We start from the raw sequence: 17,940 nt of genomic DNA, 5'->3' as shown, positions 1-17,940 counted from the left end.
ACCAAATTTCAAAAATCTGAAAATAGAATAAACTTAGATTGGCCAAAATTTCTGAAAAGATTTTCTAAAAGGACTTTTTGTTAAAATTTTGTGAGACTCAACAGAATTTTGTACAATTCATAATATAATTTTAAAATATATTTTAATTTGTACCAACACTGCTAAAAACACATTAAAACATATTATAATCCAACAACGTTTTTTAATCACCACAAGCAACCATCTTCACTTGAAAAAGAAGATATTATTAAAAATTGCAACACCTAATCATTCTACGAGTCAAAAAGAATGAAAACGACGTCTAATTAACAATAGTGTTTTAGCCTAATCTTTCTATATTTTCTTTTTATATTTATTTTTTTATTATTAAATTTTTTATATGTGATAGATGATTGTTATTACTTGAAGTGTCAGTTTTCCTAAAATGCAAAATGTTAAGTTGGCTAGTGATGTCTAACATAAAAGTTTATATAAAAAATATTAAATAAGTTTGAAAATAAAGCAAGTGGAAGGAGATTAGGAACGAGAGAAAGTTTATCTAATATAATATGCATTCGTAGTTTAAAATTCTTCGTTCATACTCCACAGTGCAAATATTTTTAGTATCGACTCTGAAACAAGTAAATTCGAAGTATGCCATTTGGGGTCAAGGAAATTGCAACACACGAAATACAAGACTGCACTATTATAAAAGTATAAACTTCAATAGAAAATGTAATAGTATGCAAAGATAAACATTTCTTTATTGATTTATCTAACTTATTTCCCTTCACTATTTAACTTGATCAAATAAATGAACAATAAAGGCTACATTTTAGAATGAAGGAAGTTTAGAATGAAGTGAAATGAAAAGTGAGAGAAAAAACTAGTTCAAGATGAATTGACCAAAGAAAAATATATCATATTTGACGCGTAAGGAGAGTAAATGTGTTTAACATTGATATATAATTTTTTTTAAATGATAATAAATAATCTTACATACCAAAACTCACGAGATTAATGAGAAGTACATGGTACAGAGGTGCTGAATTTTTTTCAAAAATAGTCCTCGGTCTTTAAAATATACTTCAATCCTGGGTAAACACAGTAGCAATGCAACCAGATTCAGTCATTTATGGAAGAAGTACAAGACTATTTGATGAAACATCCACTGTCAGAATTAAGCCCAAAAGAGGGTAAGTCAGAGCAGACAATGCGGCAGTGGAAGGCCATTAAACAGGTTCCAACTTCCTCCATCTCCCTAATTTTTTTTTCTCATTCCCATTCATATAAAACAAGCTTTTCGAATTCTTACATTCCAGATTGTTAATGAACAAGAGGCGGGAGAAGAAAATAGTGAGGTCTACGAAAAAATAGTCATCGCCTCAATGCTACATTTGAAACATCCGTCTGGCATGTGGTGTAAGTTAATTTTCACACTTGATCTGGAAGTACGTCAAAATGTTCCAGATCAATTAATGATCAATCAATTATTTAGAACACTACACGCCATAACCCATTTTCTAGAAGTTTCGGGAAGGTCAAGAGTTGTGACAATAGAAGCAATGGAGCAGAAAATGTGTACTAATACACTACAACTAGAATTTGTCCGGCTCAGAATGTCCCTCGAGCAGCTTACTTACATCACATCGCAACATATCTACATATTCCTGCACAACCAAGAAAATATTTTTTTTTACAAGGCTGGGCATCGAGAATTTAGAAGTTGCTTGTATATTAAGGCAGTGCACCAAACAACTTTCAGCTAGCAAGGAACAAATAACATAAAGGACTACTTACCCTGGCAAGACTCTCATTGTGGCATAACTCATCCAGAAGATCATTAGAAGCAATTCCAGAGCCTGATAGCTGGACAGCATTTTCAGCTACTGCACGGAAAATATCTACAGAAGGACTCAAATGTCCAATCCTCTCAGCCAGTGGTTGAAGGTCGAGCTGGAGAACACAAGGAAAATGTCACAATAGGACTACTATTACAGCTTAGAAAACAAATTAGCAATATTGCTAGGCATTGCCAAAAGTGTTTATTCTAAGAAGCAATCTATGCTCACTCACAAAGTTAAGGGGTAGGTGGCACAGCCCATTTAACTACTTAATAATAAAGAAAGTTATTAAAAACATAAAAGGGCTTGATTTACAGGCAACACGGACTAGCCTAAGTTTATCACCCTCTCATATAGATTATTGGGTCATCCCGGCTGGCCCGGCTGCCAGAGTCCTTTTGTTCCATCTTTTCAACAGGAGCAAACACTACAGGTTTAATAAAACAAAGATGATACCTTTTACTCATGGATTGTTAAGGTTCTTTGCCCGGGGGCTGGGGTAGGCTTAGAACCAGTTCATTAGAACATAAAACACCATATCTCACAAATATATAACTAAGTTTTATAAGGAAGGCTATAAACAGCAGTTACAGTGAAATTTTCATGAAATAATAGCTACTTTTTTAAAAGACTGTAGACAAAAATCTCTTTTGCGGATGTTGAAAGGGATGAGTAAGGTACAACATCCCCATAATTCCCTTATTTAGCAGCTTCATTGTTAATAACTACATTTTAAGACACTGCAGCCAAAAGTCTCTTTTGGGGATGTCCGAAGGGATGAGTAAGGTCCAACAGTCCTAGTAGGACCTGGAACTACCATTCATGAAGACAAGCAAGTCCCACTATAAGAAAAAGTAAACTACTAAATAATGCTGAGAGCACAAATCATAAGAGAACAAATTAAAAAATACAGCATCAACTAGTCACAAAGACGGACATGTTGATGATACTCCATGTATTCTCATTTTAAAATTCTCCAAAAGAAGAAACTCGCCTCATAAATGGAGAAAAAAAGTAATATTACACCCTCCACTAAACCAATAATAGTAGAAGAGGACTTCCATCTACTGCCAAAATATGTAAGAAAATTTATGGTTCTAAAAAATTCACAGAAATTACTAAACATTGACTTCCAGTAATACAGCCAGACAAATTCTGTTACCAAATGGATACAAACCTGTGAAGTTTGATTATCAGAATATTCATCTCTGTTAACTGTTCCATCTTGGTAGGATGCACCAGGTTCAGCTTCTTCAACAGAGAACAGTGAAGAAGGATTTGCCCCACCAAGAGCTTGAGATACAATGGGCATCATCTGTTGAAACATCCTTGAAATGTCAATACCGCCACCCTGCCCTCTTTCTGCTCCAGCAAACATATTCCCCACATCCTGACTGCCAACCTGTTGGACAATTTGGTTGACTGTATTCATCAGCTGTGGACTCTGTGTGAACTGCTGCAACATATTCCTCAAACCATCAGGTGAGTCAACTCCGGTTTGCTGCGAAACCCCTTCTAACAAACCATTCAAAGCAGGACTTTGTAAGGCCTGAGACATTAAACCAGCCACATCAATTGAGGGATTACTGGAGGGCAAGGGCCGCTGGGGTGGCCCATTAGCATTTCTTGAATTCAAAGCAGATCCATGACTTGCAAGACTTTGCAATATATGTTGACCATCTGTTCTGGTTTGCTGATTTTGATTGACAGAAGAACTGGATGATCCATCATCAGCAACTTTACTCACAGGAGGTTGAGGTCTGGTTCTTTTCTGTTTTGGCATGCAAATTTCCAACAGTTAAGTCAAGAATGTAGTTATACAATGCAATAATCATCAGGAAGACCAGAGATATATAGAATTCCAAAATCATCACAACCAAGGATCTGTGCTAATGCACAAATGTGTTATTGTGAAAAATACATTGCTAACAATGGATTGAAGTGCTATTTTGGTCGCTGAAAGATTTGGGATCAGTAACAATAGTCATTAAAGGATGAAAATAACCTTTTCATCAAAAGGTTGACCGAATAAGTCTTTTACTAACACCAATATGATCACTGAAATTGTCAAAACTGGCCAACATTTTCATTTCAGGGACTAATGTGACTGTCCTTAAATCTTTCAGGGACTAAACTGGTCTTTTACGAGGTAATAATGTGCCATTTTACGTAATACTCCACAGTTCAAATTCTTTACAATATTTTGCTGCCACCGAATGACTTGTTTTTGAGTTTTCATCCATTGAAATACATGTTCCCGTATTACAATTTATAAGTATACTAATATTCTCATTCCACACCCCTGGAAGTAAATTAGTTAAATATAAATGTTTCCAGAACAACACATGAAAGCCCTACACAAACATTGGAGAAGGAAAGGAATGGGTATACTTTCACTACCATCATGTGGATGGTGCCAGGAAAGGGATGCTTCAACTTTGTTGGAAGAGTAGAATGGCAAACCTGCTCCTATCATGGTAAACTTTTGGTTTGAAAGAATATGCAATTTTTTTCACTGTTTCCTAATTTCAAAAAATTTAGAAGAAACGTGAAACAACTTTGCTATCATTGTTTCCTAATAGAAATCTTTGAAAACAAAACAAAGGAGAACAAGTTGACATTTTTTTTTTTAAAAGAAAACGAAAATAGAAAATAATTTCTCAAACCAATGGCTCCAATAATTTCTACAAAGTTTTATATAACATCCCCAAACATCACATTAATTACATCCTTGCATCTATATCAAAATTAGCTTCTGAAAAGAATGTTCTAAAATTGCTTCATCTTAACAGCCAATTACGAAATCCAATGAAAAAAAATCACTTTTAAGAAGCTATCATGCTACATCAACACCTACTGTTTGCCTCAAAAATGGGATTCATAGCAAAATGTCAGTGACACATTAAAGTGAATATATATATATATATATATATATATATACCTAGAAACGCTTATTCTTCAATTTGCCTCGTGTCCATGTTGGATACACCAATATTCTAGGATACTTCACCTATATGTGTGTGTGAATAAAGTATCCAAACCTATGAAGTACAAGTACTTCTATTTGTTTCACATATCAGATACCAATACTTTTGGATACTTCACAGATACGCATTGGAGAAGTTAAAGCATTTATATCCAATAAAACTACAAGAAACATACATGTGTAACATAGAACCATATAAACATTGTTTCTTCATAGACCAAAGAGGGAAATTGTTCTCTATGAATTATTTTAAGAAAGTAATGAGATAGATAATGTTATTCCTACATGTAAATAATAGAAAGTAATGTATGATGGCAATAATTTATAAATTTTTATTTTGACAATGTCTAAGAAATGTGATTTTAATTGGTATTTGTACAATTGCAGTGATATATATAAATAGTGTTTTATGAAATTTTATACATTTTTAAATATATATCTTGCATGTATCATATCATGTTATTTCAAGAATAACCAGACTCTATTAGATTCGTATCATATCCCACGTGCACCATAGATATATACTAACATTAAATGAGGCATCTTATGAACAAGCAACACAAAACAACCAAAACCTAAATCTAAATTATTTTCAGTTTCTAACTAGTACATAACATAAAAAAATTCTCCAATTGCTTAGACACAATATCCAAAGCCCTATACACCACCTATGCTAATTTTAAAAAGATTTTCAAATAGATTACTTTGGAGCAATACATACTGGATAATGTGTTCACATTGAAAAAATATAGAGGAATGGTGTATGCTGAAAAATCATTAAGAGAATATAACTTCAAAAGGCAAATATATGACTTTTAAGACAAATAAAAGACTCATTCAGCAGCCTGTCAAATATTATGAAAATACTATTCCAAGTTCTAACATTATAGAAAACAAGTCAATTTGCGTAGCATAGCACAACAATTGGGAAATTCAGGCTTCTTACGCACGAAACCATAACCAATAATCTTACCTTACGCTCTAAGCCACCCACACCCAATCCTAGTGGAGCAGCTTTGGCAGGTTCAGTTACATCTTGTCTGTCACTAACAGCTGGAACATCGATGTCATTTTCTGGTTTTACTATTGCTTCTCCACTAGAACAACTTTGTAAATCTTGTTTTGAAGAAGAAACAAATTTGTCAACCAAAACATCTCTCTCATCATTACTAGAGGTTTGGCCTGCCTCAGTTTGGAGCTGGAGGTGATTGAGAGGTAAATATCAGTCAACAAAAAGCTATGCATGTAGGAGACGAATAATCAGGGATGTGAAAAGTATTACCTTCTGTGCCTCACTTTCAGAAGTACAGCCAACTAAGGAAGCACTGGCAGCCCCAACACCATTCATTTCCGTTGTATCTTGCTGTGCATTTAGTGCAGAAGGTCTTGATTCAGATCCAGAAGACAAGTCCCTGCTGATTGATTCCATTTCCCCTGAAAGGATGCAAATAAGTGTTTTGAAATTAAATGCTAATCTATCAAAAGACTACATATAACGAAACCATAAATGGTAATCACCTGATCGAACTGTGTTATCCCCTTGCATACTACCAACAACATTCCTAAGGCGAGAATCAATTTCAGCTAAAACAGATGACAATGAGGCTGAATCAGGTGGCTGTGAAGTAGAAACACCAAACCCAGTTTGTGAGCTACTACAGACTCCAACACCAGAAGGGTGTGATGGGATAGCTGTGGCTATGACATTTCTAACAGGTAGTACCCGTGATGAACCTGAACCACCAGAACCAGGCTCATTATGCAGTTCACTTCTTGTCCCTTCTCCATTATTTGTCCTAGAACCAATTGCTGAAACAATTGGTGCAAGAGAGGTACCTGATATGAAGAAAAATTAATAAGAGTTGAATATTTCACGGGTTGAAGTACAATTAGTTTTTATTTACCAGCATGTATATGAATGTTTACGTTCCTAGGAGCACTTCCAATACCAATGGTACCCAAAGTAGCAGGAGTTGAGGAGGGAACTGGACCACCAAAGAGGGAGCTTGTCTGAAGTGGAAAAGGCTGAAAATAACAGAAGATAATTAGGACCAAATAGCAAATTTAAACAATCAAAACCCACACAGATAGAAACGTGATCACCAAATAAGAGGTGAGTTTTGGTAATTTGAACTGCTGAGTACACATAATTACCCACCCCTAGTGAACCACAACTGGATTGCACATGGTTTAAATTCAGATAACTGAAATTCCAACATCAACGAGTTACGGAGACACAAAATGCTCTGTAGTTGTGTCTAGCAGTCTGAACCCACATGGTTGTGTTGGTATCTGATTAATCAAACTTGGTAGCTAAAGTAGTGCCTTTTAATTATGTTTGTCAAACTTGGAGGAACCATTTGCTAAGGATGTAATATAAAAAAAACTTTCAATTAAAATCATCCTCATATACAGCCAGAACAGGATCATCACTGATAGGGCTTCTGGTTTTTGGACTAAAATTAAGGCAACTAAAATTAAGTATCAACAAGGTATAGTTTATTAAGGAACAATCAACTTAACCAAAACATCAGCCAGTACTTAAATAATTAAACTTGGCATGAGGCATCACCATAAATGAACTTCAAATATATCAAAAATAGCTGACAAACCTGCGCCATTATAGGATTTGGCCCTGATGAAGAAATGTAAACAGCTGGTCCAGCGTTAACAACCGATTCTGCCTGAAATTTGAAAGTAGTCATTAATGAACGATATTTTCACACAATAAAGTAAACCAAATCACTTTAGAAAATAACCAAAACATACAGAAGATTGTCCCATTCGCAATGTCAACATTGTCCGGCCAAGTTCAAGTAAAAGTGCACCCAAATGCTGCATAGCAAGTCCTATTTGCACTGACTCTGACTGTATTTGACCTCTTATACGAGGATCAGCAGAAGCTCTTTCTCTTTCCAAGCGTCCTGCAATATGCTAGAGTCGCACATTACAAGTAAAACATAATCAGATAAGATAAATGCTGAAGATAGTAAGATTGGTTCACAAACAAATCCTACAATGAAATATGCACTTCATAATAACAACATTTCAGGGTTAACAGAAGTAAGATCTACGTATCATTACATCTTGTTATATGGTTATGGTCAAAGATGGACAGCAATATACCAGTGGAATTGAGGTTTTATAACAAGAGTATGCAATAAATACATGTCTCAAAATATGAGTGCATGATTCGCTAACTGTTGTAAAGAGCAAACCTTCTAAAAGTATGTTCAGACTAAAAGATACCAAGGATATCCTTCTTTGACCAACAATAACCCAAACACAGCTCGACTTGTCTTAAAATTAAATCTCAAATGGATTTGAGTTTGACTAAGTATCCCAGATATATTAACCAGGTTTAAATGACATTGCAGAATGAGATCTGTGTGCACATCCTTGAACTGGTTAACTGACAAGATAGATAAAATTGCATGTCTTGTCACAGTTCACCAATACCAACCCTGCTAAGATTAGTAAATACCCCAACATCAAAGTAAAGGTTTATTTAAATTCAAGAAGTTTATTACACTAGACCCTAGACTAGGAAGAGTCCCCAATTATTTTCAGTCCACATAAATAAATAAAAAATCTCCATCGGCCTCTAAAATGAGCATACTCAACATGCCAGTCATTTTAACAACACTTAATAATCTCTCCAAAGACAAATACATGGTGCATTCATGCTTTCAGGGTATTAATAAAAGAATTATGCCATTTTATTTTACCCAAAATTTAAACTTATGTAGCAAATCTATAACGTACAAGTCTTGCACTTTCAGTAAACATCTAATACTTGCAGATTATAGAAAAGTGTATTTATTATTAGGGGAAAAATAATATTTGTAAATAGGATGTGTTAATTACAGATAGTGCAGCAACAGCTTGACCACCAAGTAACCGTTCTGCATGACGTAAGACAATACTTAATGCTTCTAGATTTGGCAACCCTTGCGAATTAGAAGGCAATTCCACTCGCTGATCTCCAGGGTTAGCTAGTGAAAAATTTGACTGATAACCTGCATAAGCATTAAGCAACTATAAACATTTAATTTCCTTTTAAATTAAAAATAAAGGAGCAGCAATCACAAAATCATCACCATTTTGTGTCAGTGTGTGTTCCATTTGATTCATAAACTCAATCAGAGTGTTCAATGAATCAGGAATTGGCTGAAATGAAGGGGAAAGAAAGAAAGTTAAACATCATGAAGAATGTGTTAAATTTCCACAACAAATTGAGTGCCAAAAGAGAGGTCATGTTCCTACTGCATTGAGAGATGGGAGGGCTATGGATCCAGCTGCTGCAGGAATCTGAACAACATGAGACACAGATTGGAATGTCGGACCATGAAATGTTTGTCCAGATGGCGCCTGGTTTCCTGCTGGGTTTTGATTTCCAGCATGCATTCCTTCAGTTTCATTGCCTGGATGAGCCTGATATAAACACCAACCTAGTTCAAAAGGATATATATTGCATAATGCATGTAGGAAAAACAACATTTACTGACTTCAAAGTGTACCAGTACAAGTCTGTGTTCTGTATCGATTTTATTCACAAATTAAACTGATAATAACAAATAAGAGGGCTTAACAAAGTGAAACAGAATTCCTTCAATGTGTATCAGTACAAGTCTGTGTTAGTATTGCAAGGAAAAGTACATATATATTCATTGAACCAGAAAAAAAAAGATTACAAAATTAAGATAAATAATCATTCACAGGGTACTTTTTTTATCAGGCATTCATGAGGTACTTGAGATTTGACACTGTAAGGACAATAGGTAAATATTTTTATGCTATGAAACACAAGCCACCTGAAATAAATACCACAACATGATATTGCTTCATGATTTAAGTAGATGAAATTGAAAAAGGCAAGCAAAATTAAATATGCAAGGTTGCAAGGAGAACTCAAATATGAAGGAGAAATCAGACAATAAAATGGATGTAAACTAACTCAGTCACTCATGGTTAAGAAAATTAATCATATCAATACAATACCCCAGGAAATCATACAAATGATAGAAAACAAAACAATGCATGATCATGTATTCAAGCGAAAGCAGTACTAACTGAAGAAGTTTGCGCAGCATTAGGACCATTAACTGTACTCTGGCCACCGTTTCCAATAGAATTTAAAACATGCCCAATAACCTGAAAAAAAATAAAATAAAGCGGTATGTAATGTCTCTCAGGCAATATCAAAGCAAATCATTATTGCCAATACCTACCTGAAAACTGAATAGAATGCATGAACACGAACTACATAAGATAGATGTAAAGAATATGATAACGAACCCGAGTGAGGTCATGAACAATTCCTTCGCCCTGTTCCCCCACGTTAAATGTCCCAAGAACAACACTGTGTGAAATTTGCCCAACACGGTTACGAGGAGGACCTGAGCCCACATCATTTCCTTCCAAACGATGAATTTATCAATAGCATAGTACAATACAACAGATGTCGGATAATGTCTAAAAAGCTGAAAAGAAAAAAAAATAAAAAGGACCGTCCTTGCAGCCTGAAGTTATACCTCGGTTACTACTCGTACCAGTGGGCTCATCAGCACTTGTACCAGAAGCCTGCGGCTGATTTGGTTGTCTTTCAACTAAATGCAATGTATGTCCATTCTCAACATCTTAAATGGTTAAGGATTTGGTTATAAAACAAAGAGATTAATATCACAGTATGATTTCAAAATAAAATACTAACTCATTTCACCATATATGAAAAAATTCTGTGATGGGTCACAGCATTTCCTTCTGCCAAGCAATCCCAATTTCCAAAAGCCAACTAATAAGGATATTGAAAAGAAAAGAAAAAAAAAAAAAAAGACACTGCACATAAATAATGCACTCACTTCATGATGAAACAAATTATTTAAAACAGAGAAAAATCTAGGTCCATTAAGCATGAAGCTGTCAGGAAAAAAAACAATTTGAAGGATACGATACTCAGAAAGAACATGTTCATCCTTCAAGACTTTTCCTCTAAATATCAGTCGTTGCTGACTAACTGGAACACCAATTTCATTTGCAATTTTCTCTTTGAACAACGAAACAGGCATCTGAAACGATTTTGAAGACCAGTTTGAGGGTTATACACTAAGCTATTGATATTTACCTCAATAGGACTCAAAAAACACAAGAATGACAGGATCGGATATTATAGCTTACATTTTTGTTCACTTGAAAACTGTAGATTCGGGAATCCAGAGTCTTGATATTGAGCTGAACAGTTGAATCTGAACACTCTGCTGAAATATTTCCAGTACTGGAGCCTTCATTGGAGCACTGACCCGCCATGTGTCGGTTCAGCTGCAAAGTGTTGAACCAAGGAATTCGACAGAACTAACCCAGACAAAAAAGATACCAAAGTAGCTGCAACTCAACACAATGCAGATGAAGGGCATATTAATCACCCAAAGAGTGAAAGAGATTCATTGACGCATCAGTAGAACCAACAGGACATTGAAGCAAAAACCGCACGAACACACTATGTATGGTCGGCAACGCTAAACCACATCAGTGTGCAAAAGATATGTAATATAAAACCCAGTAAACCTCCATATTCAGTCATTAAATCAAACTATTAATAACAAAGTAGATAACAAGTTATCCTAGAAATTTCAATATAAATGTGATTATACTATGCAGTGCCTCTTTACTCATCAACCATTGGACACATCAATTAGGTTTTCGGGAACTAACAGATGTTGGTGATACATTTATCCAAAGATAAAAACATCTAGCAACAATCAAAATAATGTTGTCTGATGCCCATGCAATGACACGTGACCATGGCTATGTTCACATCCAATCAAAATAAACACAAAGCAACACAGATACAAAATATATTCGGGATTCGCTAAAGCAATTAGGTATATAAAAGATTGGTCAGATTCTGATAGCCCATTTCAGTCGGGAAAAAATCAAATATGAAAAGGAATTGGACAGAGGAATCGGGAAATTCTGGAAAAAAAAATCAAAAAGAAAAAGTAGAATCCATAATTAAATTAGGAATAGCATATAAAAGTGCGATTGAGGATTGCAAAAGATTTTAGCAGATGAAGGTGATACCTAGGTTGAGTAGAGGAAGTTGGCGTGGGTAGAGTAAAGAGGCGAGCAGGAGTGAGAGACGAAGAAAGATAAGAGATCTGAGTTTGGAAGATTCTAGATAGCTTAGGAGGAAAACAAAAGGAAGAATAAGTGCTCACCGGAGATGGATTGCAGGCTTATGATCTTTCCAGAAGGCAATGATGATGATGATGATGACGACGACGATGATGATACTGCTATGTGCTTCTGCTTCTCAATCTCCTATATAAATATTATTCTGTTATATGCGTATGCACATTACCTCACACTCACACATGCCTTCCTTCCAAACTTTTTCATTTCTCTGCATAGACTTCACGAATACCAACTGGTCGTCTGCAAGTCCTTCTGGACTGGGCTCGCTCCCTCCCAACAAGCCCATTCTGGCCCAATTGCTTGCCTTTCATCTATGCCCAGAGAACTCTTTCTTCCTACACCTCCATACCTTCTTCTGCCACCCCCATACTAAATGTAAAAATACCGTTTTTTCCTTTTTTGTGTCACCTCCATACATAATCCGGAAGCTATTTTTGGATCCGGAATTGTTCTTGAGACTTATAAAATCCAGAACTCTTTTTTGCATTTGAAATAAGCCAATGGAATATGTAATCCAAATATATACCGGATTACATAATTCGGAAGTCAATCTCATATTTAGAAAAGACTTTCGGATTATGTAATTCGGATGCTAATCACAAAAGGCTTCCAGATTACATAATTCAGAAGCTAATTCTGAATCTAGAAAAAGACTTTCGGATTATGTAATCCGAAATATTAAAAAAAGGTATTTTGAGCTTATAAAGAATTAAATAAATAAAAACTATTACAAAATAATATTTTACGTAATTTTAAAATTACATGTTCAATATACATAATATCATTTTAAATCAATACTTAATACTAAACGAATTCGAGTTAATAAAACTATAGTTGAAATAATATCAGTTTAAGAAAGATTGAATGTAATGAAAATATAAAATATAGTTTACCTGTTAAGTAAGCACGTGTGACAACAACGATAAACATGTTGCTACCTCGTTCATTTTACTAAAGCTTAGTTTAGTTGCATATCATCCGTTTAACTTTAGCAATAAGGTAAAATTAGTGATGTGTTATTTAACCAAAATTATCACAAAGAAAGTGCAATAACAATGATGAACATATTACTCGGAATCAAAGTGTGCGTCAGTATTAAGATTAGATAAAGTTAAAGGACAAAGAAAATTAACAAACAATGTTGGATCTTAATTTGATATTGATATTATATATTGATAATTATATATTAAAGATATTAAGTAGATTCTTAAGTTAAAGTATTAAAGTATTTTGACAATTACGAAATTTTTTAATGTGTGGTTGCTAAAAGGTGACTTCATTCTTCATCTTGCAATGACTAAATAAAAAATATCAAAAGATAATCCATCTATCACTAGTGCGAAATAGGAATTTTACAACAATATATTTAGTGTCAACAAAAACCGATGTAATATAGTGGTTTTTAAATTTTAACCTACACATTTTTTACTCTTTCGACGTTGGTTTCTACCCTTCGTCTACTTGGTTTGTCCTTCATTTGCGTAGTTTATTTTCACTCTCGCAAGTCTATTTTCTATGTTCATTCACTCTCGCAGATTGAGTTTGGAGCCATGGTTGAAGGGTTGCCGCTTGTGATCCTTGCTTCGGTGGTTGCTGCCAGCACTGTCACAGTTGGGGTAGCTGCTTGTGCTTAAGTCACTACAAACTTTCGGATTTGAGTTATTATTAAAAAATATATCAATTATTACATGATATTATTAATCATTATATAATTTAATTAGTTACTAAAAAAATTATATATATATATATATATATATACACACTAAACTACATGCTCTTGTTCTTGAGAGATACACTTTTGATTATCTGGCAATATCACTCTCATTTTGTAATTGACCATAATTTTATTCCTAAAATAATCACAGAAATAATATTTTACAACTTTTCTTAAAAAAACTACTAACAATGTCATTATGTAAAGATTGTGGCAGGGCGAAATGTATTAAAATTGTATTAATATTGGCAAAGTTTTGATGACAGAAAATATTATTTCCATTAGCAAGACAATTTGATTCCCTCTAAGAATAATGTATGGAGACTTGGTGCTCTTTAAAAATGACAACAGAGTGTTGAAGAAAGAACAGATACTCCAGCACGAAAAGAGCCATGCATGTGCATGCATGCGTCTATCTCCTCAAAGTTTAGAAGTTGCGAGCTTGATGAGATCCTTGCGAAGAATTTTGCCAGATGGATTTTTGGGTACGGAGGAGATAAACGCAACTTTTCGAATCCGTTTGTAAGGAGCCACCTACAGAATGTTGAATTAATACTATGAGTTGAGCAGTCACAAATCCAATTCAAAGAAACAGTAAAACTACTAACCTGTCCTGCTACAAAATCCATAACTTGGCTTTCTGATAAGCTACTTCCATCCTTCCTCACCACATATGCCATTGGAAACTGCCCAACCTCCTTATCTGGATACCTGATCATTACCAAACTACATTCATTCACTACTCTTTTTACAAATATATGTTCATGGATGGATGAAATTCCAACACTTACGGGATAACAGCTGCATCTGATATAGCAGGATGAGTCAGTAACAAGGCCTCCAGTTCTGCTGGAGGCACCTGCAGCAAACATCAACAACACCTTTTCTCAATAATAATCCTTCCTTTAACTAACTTAGCCACAATTCATAATATAACTTACCTGATATCCCTTGTATTTGATAAGCTCTTTTAATCGATCCACAATGAATATAAATCCATCATTGTCAATGTAACAAACATCCCCTGTTCTTAACCATCCTTTTGAATCAAGTGTTGATGTTGTGGCCTCTTCGTTATTGAAATAACCTGCCATCCCCACCTTTTCAATGTTAATTACATATCTAATCACACAAACAACTAAATGACAAAGATCTACAGCTAAAAAGTCCCAAGTAACTGAAGATTGAACAGTATTGAATAGAAATAATGATCTAAGGCTCAGCTAGTGAACTCTTAATTGATTGTTTATACATCAACCTAAACCAATCATTCACATTGTGTAGGACACTTGAGCCATCTAAATAAGTAGGAATATAATAGAATAGAATAGAGAATAAAACCAAACACATGAAGTTGTTTGATGCACATTCTGACACTGGAACATGTGTATAGTATTTGTAATAGGAGGAGTCTTTGTCCTTATTAGTTTTCAACAACAGCGCACTATTAATTAAAAAAACTTTATAAATAAAAAATTTCACCGAGAAAGAAAAGCAGAGAGTGACGCAGCAAATCCACTTGCATGACTATGAATAATGCTTGAAAAGAAAAAGTAGAAGAAAAAGAAAAGTTGAATACTTGAATGATTCCTCACCTTTCATAATAGTGGGACCCCTGAGCCAGAGCTCACCGGTGCTGTTAACCGGAAGCGAGCGGCCGGAGTCAGGGTCGACGATCATGGCTTGGGTGGCCGGCGACAAGAGGCCCGCAGTGCCGTACCTGCGACTCTCCTCCAAGGAGTCGGTGGAGGCACCAACGCCGGTGGATTCCGTCAAACCATAACCCTGAAGGATGGTGACGTTGGGGTACTTGTCGACAAACCCCTCTATAACCTCCTTACTCAAGGGAGCCCCACCGGAGAGGACCGAATGCAGGGACCGGATATCGTACTTTCCCTTGATGGCGTCTGCGTTGTTGAGCATGGCAACCAGAATGGGTGGAACCAGGGGAAGGTAGGTGGCGCGGAACCTCTGTATGGACGAGAGCATGTCGTGCATCTCGAACTTGGAGAGGACGACGATGGTGGAGCCGGAGGCGAGGAGGCCGGTGGCGAAGGCGACGAGACCGTATATGTGAAACATGGGGACCGTGCAGATGAAGGTTTCGTTGTCTTCGACGTGGAAGCGACCGAGAACGATTTGAACCATGGCTATGAGGTTCCGGTGGGAGGAAAGCACGCCCTTGCTGGGTCCCGTGGTGCCGGAGGAGTAGAGCAGCGTGGCCGTGTCGTCCTGCTCCACGCGCTCCCTCACGCGCTCAGCCCGGGGTTCCTTCTTGGCCATTTCATGGAGCGTGGCTACAATTTTGGGGTGAGGAAGGGGTGGGTGAGCGGTGGTGTCCATGAGAATGATTGGTAGAGAGGGTGCTGCCTTGGTGAGTTTGGGGAGCAAGAGAGGGGTGGTGAAGGCGAGGAGGGGCTTGGAATCGGCGATCTGCTTGGCGATTTCCTGCGTGGTGTTGAGGGGATTGGTGGTGGTGATGACGGCGCCCAGGGACATGATGGCCAGGCACACCACCGGGAAGTCGATGGAGTTGGGAGAGAGGAGCAGGACCACGTTGCCCTTTCGGATCCCCATGTCCCAGAGAGAGCCCGCCACGCCCTCCACCGCTCGCCATAGCTGGCTGTAGCTGAGGTGGCGGCCTGTGGCGGCGTCGATGAAGGCGGTGGTTCCGCGGTGGGCTCGGGAGGAGATGAAGGTGGTGACGTCGAGGGCGTTGTTGGGAGAGAGTGGGAGTGGCTTCCGCTTGCTGTAGAAAACTGAGTTGGAGGGGCAGAAGCCACTCCTTGGGTCTATTTGCTCCTCCATCTCTTTTCCCTCTCCTTCAAAATCACTTTTTTCTTCTTCTTCAAAATCACTTTTTTCTTCTTCTTCTTCAAAATCACTTTTTTCTTCTTCTTCAAAATCACTTTTTTCTTCTTCTTCTTCAAAATCACTTTTTTCTTCTTCTTCTTACTTTTCCAACTCTCAAAATTTATACACCAATAATAGAGCATCCTACTCTTTTCATTTCTTTGTCTGTTTCTTTCCGTCCAACACTTCACAACAAACATCGTATTATTCTTCTTCTTTTTACTACACGTTTTGCTTATGATCGGAGTGTCTTCATTTTTTAATGAAATTGCACCTCATTCGTTCATGCCATCACAAATATCCCACGTGCCATATTCACACTCTTTTTTCCCTTCCCACGTGCCAGGGCTTTCTCTATGTCTATGGCAACTCCATGCATTCAAGGGAGTGAACGTTAGATAAATTAGTTATATAATTATGAGTTTAATAAGATAAAAATAGATATCGATTAATATGAGAAGTTATCTTTTAAAAAATCAATGATAACCAATTTTGATCGGGGTTGGAGAAAACTAAAAAATAGAGATTTTGTTTCTACAATAAAATATTGCTCACCATTAACAATTAAATGAGTGTAGTAAGAATTTTTTTTACAAAGAAACATATTAAGAAGTGATATTAAAGAAATTATTTATATTAAGTTTCTCATGTATCAAGCTAATTGTTTTTTCGGTATTATAATATATGTGAGAATTATCAATGGTAAGATTCACAAAACAAAAAAACTTTAAAATTACTTAAGAGATAAATTCAGTATTATATATTACATATTATTTAAAGCATTACATATAGATTACACTATATACTAAATTTAACATTATATATATAATGAATTATTATACCTTCATTAATAATAATAATAATATTAATTTAAATATTAATAATGTTATTAATATTATTAATGATATTAACATTATTAATAATATCATTATTATTAATTTAATAATAATATCAATAAATATTAATATTTTTATCAATATTATTAATATAATAATTAATATTATCAATATTCTTACTAATATCATTTTTAATATTATAAATATTATTATTTCTACCGACCAGTCCTTATTAATATTTATAACATTATCTACATATATGTATGTATGACCTACAGATCTAATACCTAAATATCTATATTCATAGACAAAATCAGGGAACAATTCCATTTATTTTCTCTAACTTTCAAATTAGCTATGAAAACTAATCATTACTTGACAAAGCAAATATCTTAAACTTTTTGATTGACCATAAGGACGGTGAATGAATTAATCAAAATGCTATGATATAAAAGTGATTAACGTACGATGAAAAGCAGCATAATGGAAACAAATCTATTACATACATCAAGTCACTCTTCTCTCTAAAGAAGA

General features: G+C 35.5%; 2 protein-coding genes across 7 annotated transcripts; both read right to left on the bottom strand.

The window, feature by feature from the left end:
* Nucleotides 1-1,078: 1,078 nt before the first annotated feature.
* Nucleotides 1,079-12,281, bottom strand: LOC137816286 (uncharacterized). Of its 5 annotated transcripts, none has more exons than XM_068619369.1 (18): nucleotides 12,027-12,281; nucleotides 10,987-11,190; nucleotides 10,760-10,877; nucleotides 10,344-10,448; nucleotides 10,108-10,226; nucleotides 9,883-9,963; nucleotides 9,076-9,243; nucleotides 8,910-8,979; nucleotides 8,677-8,828; nucleotides 7,579-7,743; nucleotides 7,422-7,493; nucleotides 6,714-6,834; nucleotides 6,328-6,645; nucleotides 6,092-6,243; nucleotides 5,783-6,007; nucleotides 3,001-3,594; nucleotides 1,780-1,935; nucleotides 1,079-1,649 (listed from the first exon to the last, which is right to left on the bottom strand). In XM_068619369.1, exons 2-18 carry the CDS (start codon nucleotides 11,113-11,115, stop codon nucleotides 1,578-1,580), a joined length of 2,817 nt encoding a protein of 938 aa, XP_068475470.1. In that variant the 5' UTR covers nucleotides 11,116-11,190; nucleotides 12,027-12,281; the 3' UTR covers nucleotides 1,079-1,577. The 5 variants fall into 5 exon arrangements, with proteins under 5 accessions (XP_068475470.1, XP_068475473.1, XP_068475472.1 ...); XM_068619372.1 differs by having other exon boundaries at nucleotides 10,987-11,127; nucleotides 12,027-12,217; XM_068619371.1 differs by having other exon boundaries at nucleotides 10,987-11,889; nucleotides 12,027-12,157.
* Nucleotides 12,282-13,925: 1,644 nt separating this feature from the next.
* Nucleotides 13,926-16,951, bottom strand: LOC137816285 (probable CoA ligase CCL5). Of its 2 annotated transcripts, none has more exons than XM_068619367.1 (5): nucleotides 15,313-16,951; nucleotides 14,659-14,804; nucleotides 14,509-14,576; nucleotides 14,326-14,428; nucleotides 13,926-14,251 (listed from the first exon to the last, which is right to left on the bottom strand). In XM_068619367.1, exons 1-5 carry the CDS (start codon nucleotides 16,523-16,525, stop codon nucleotides 14,138-14,140), a joined length of 1,644 nt encoding a protein of 547 aa, XP_068475468.1. In that variant the 5' UTR covers nucleotides 16,526-16,951; the 3' UTR covers nucleotides 13,926-14,137. The 2 variants fall into 2 exon arrangements, with proteins under 2 accessions (XP_068475468.1, XP_068475469.1); XM_068619368.1 differs by having other exon boundaries at nucleotides 14,286-14,428; nucleotides 15,313-16,803.
* Nucleotides 16,952-17,940: the final 989 nt, after the last annotated feature.

Source organism: Phaseolus vulgaris, chromosome 1, assembly GCF_000499845.2.
Source record: "Phaseolus vulgaris cultivar G19833 chromosome 1, P. vulgaris v2.0, whole genome shotgun sequence".
NCBI lineage: Eukaryota > Viridiplantae > Streptophyta > Magnoliopsida > Fabales > Fabaceae > Phaseolus > Phaseolus vulgaris.
The sequence above is the reverse complement of the archived record's forward strand: the minus strand, read 5'-3'. Positions and strand labels throughout refer to the sequence as shown.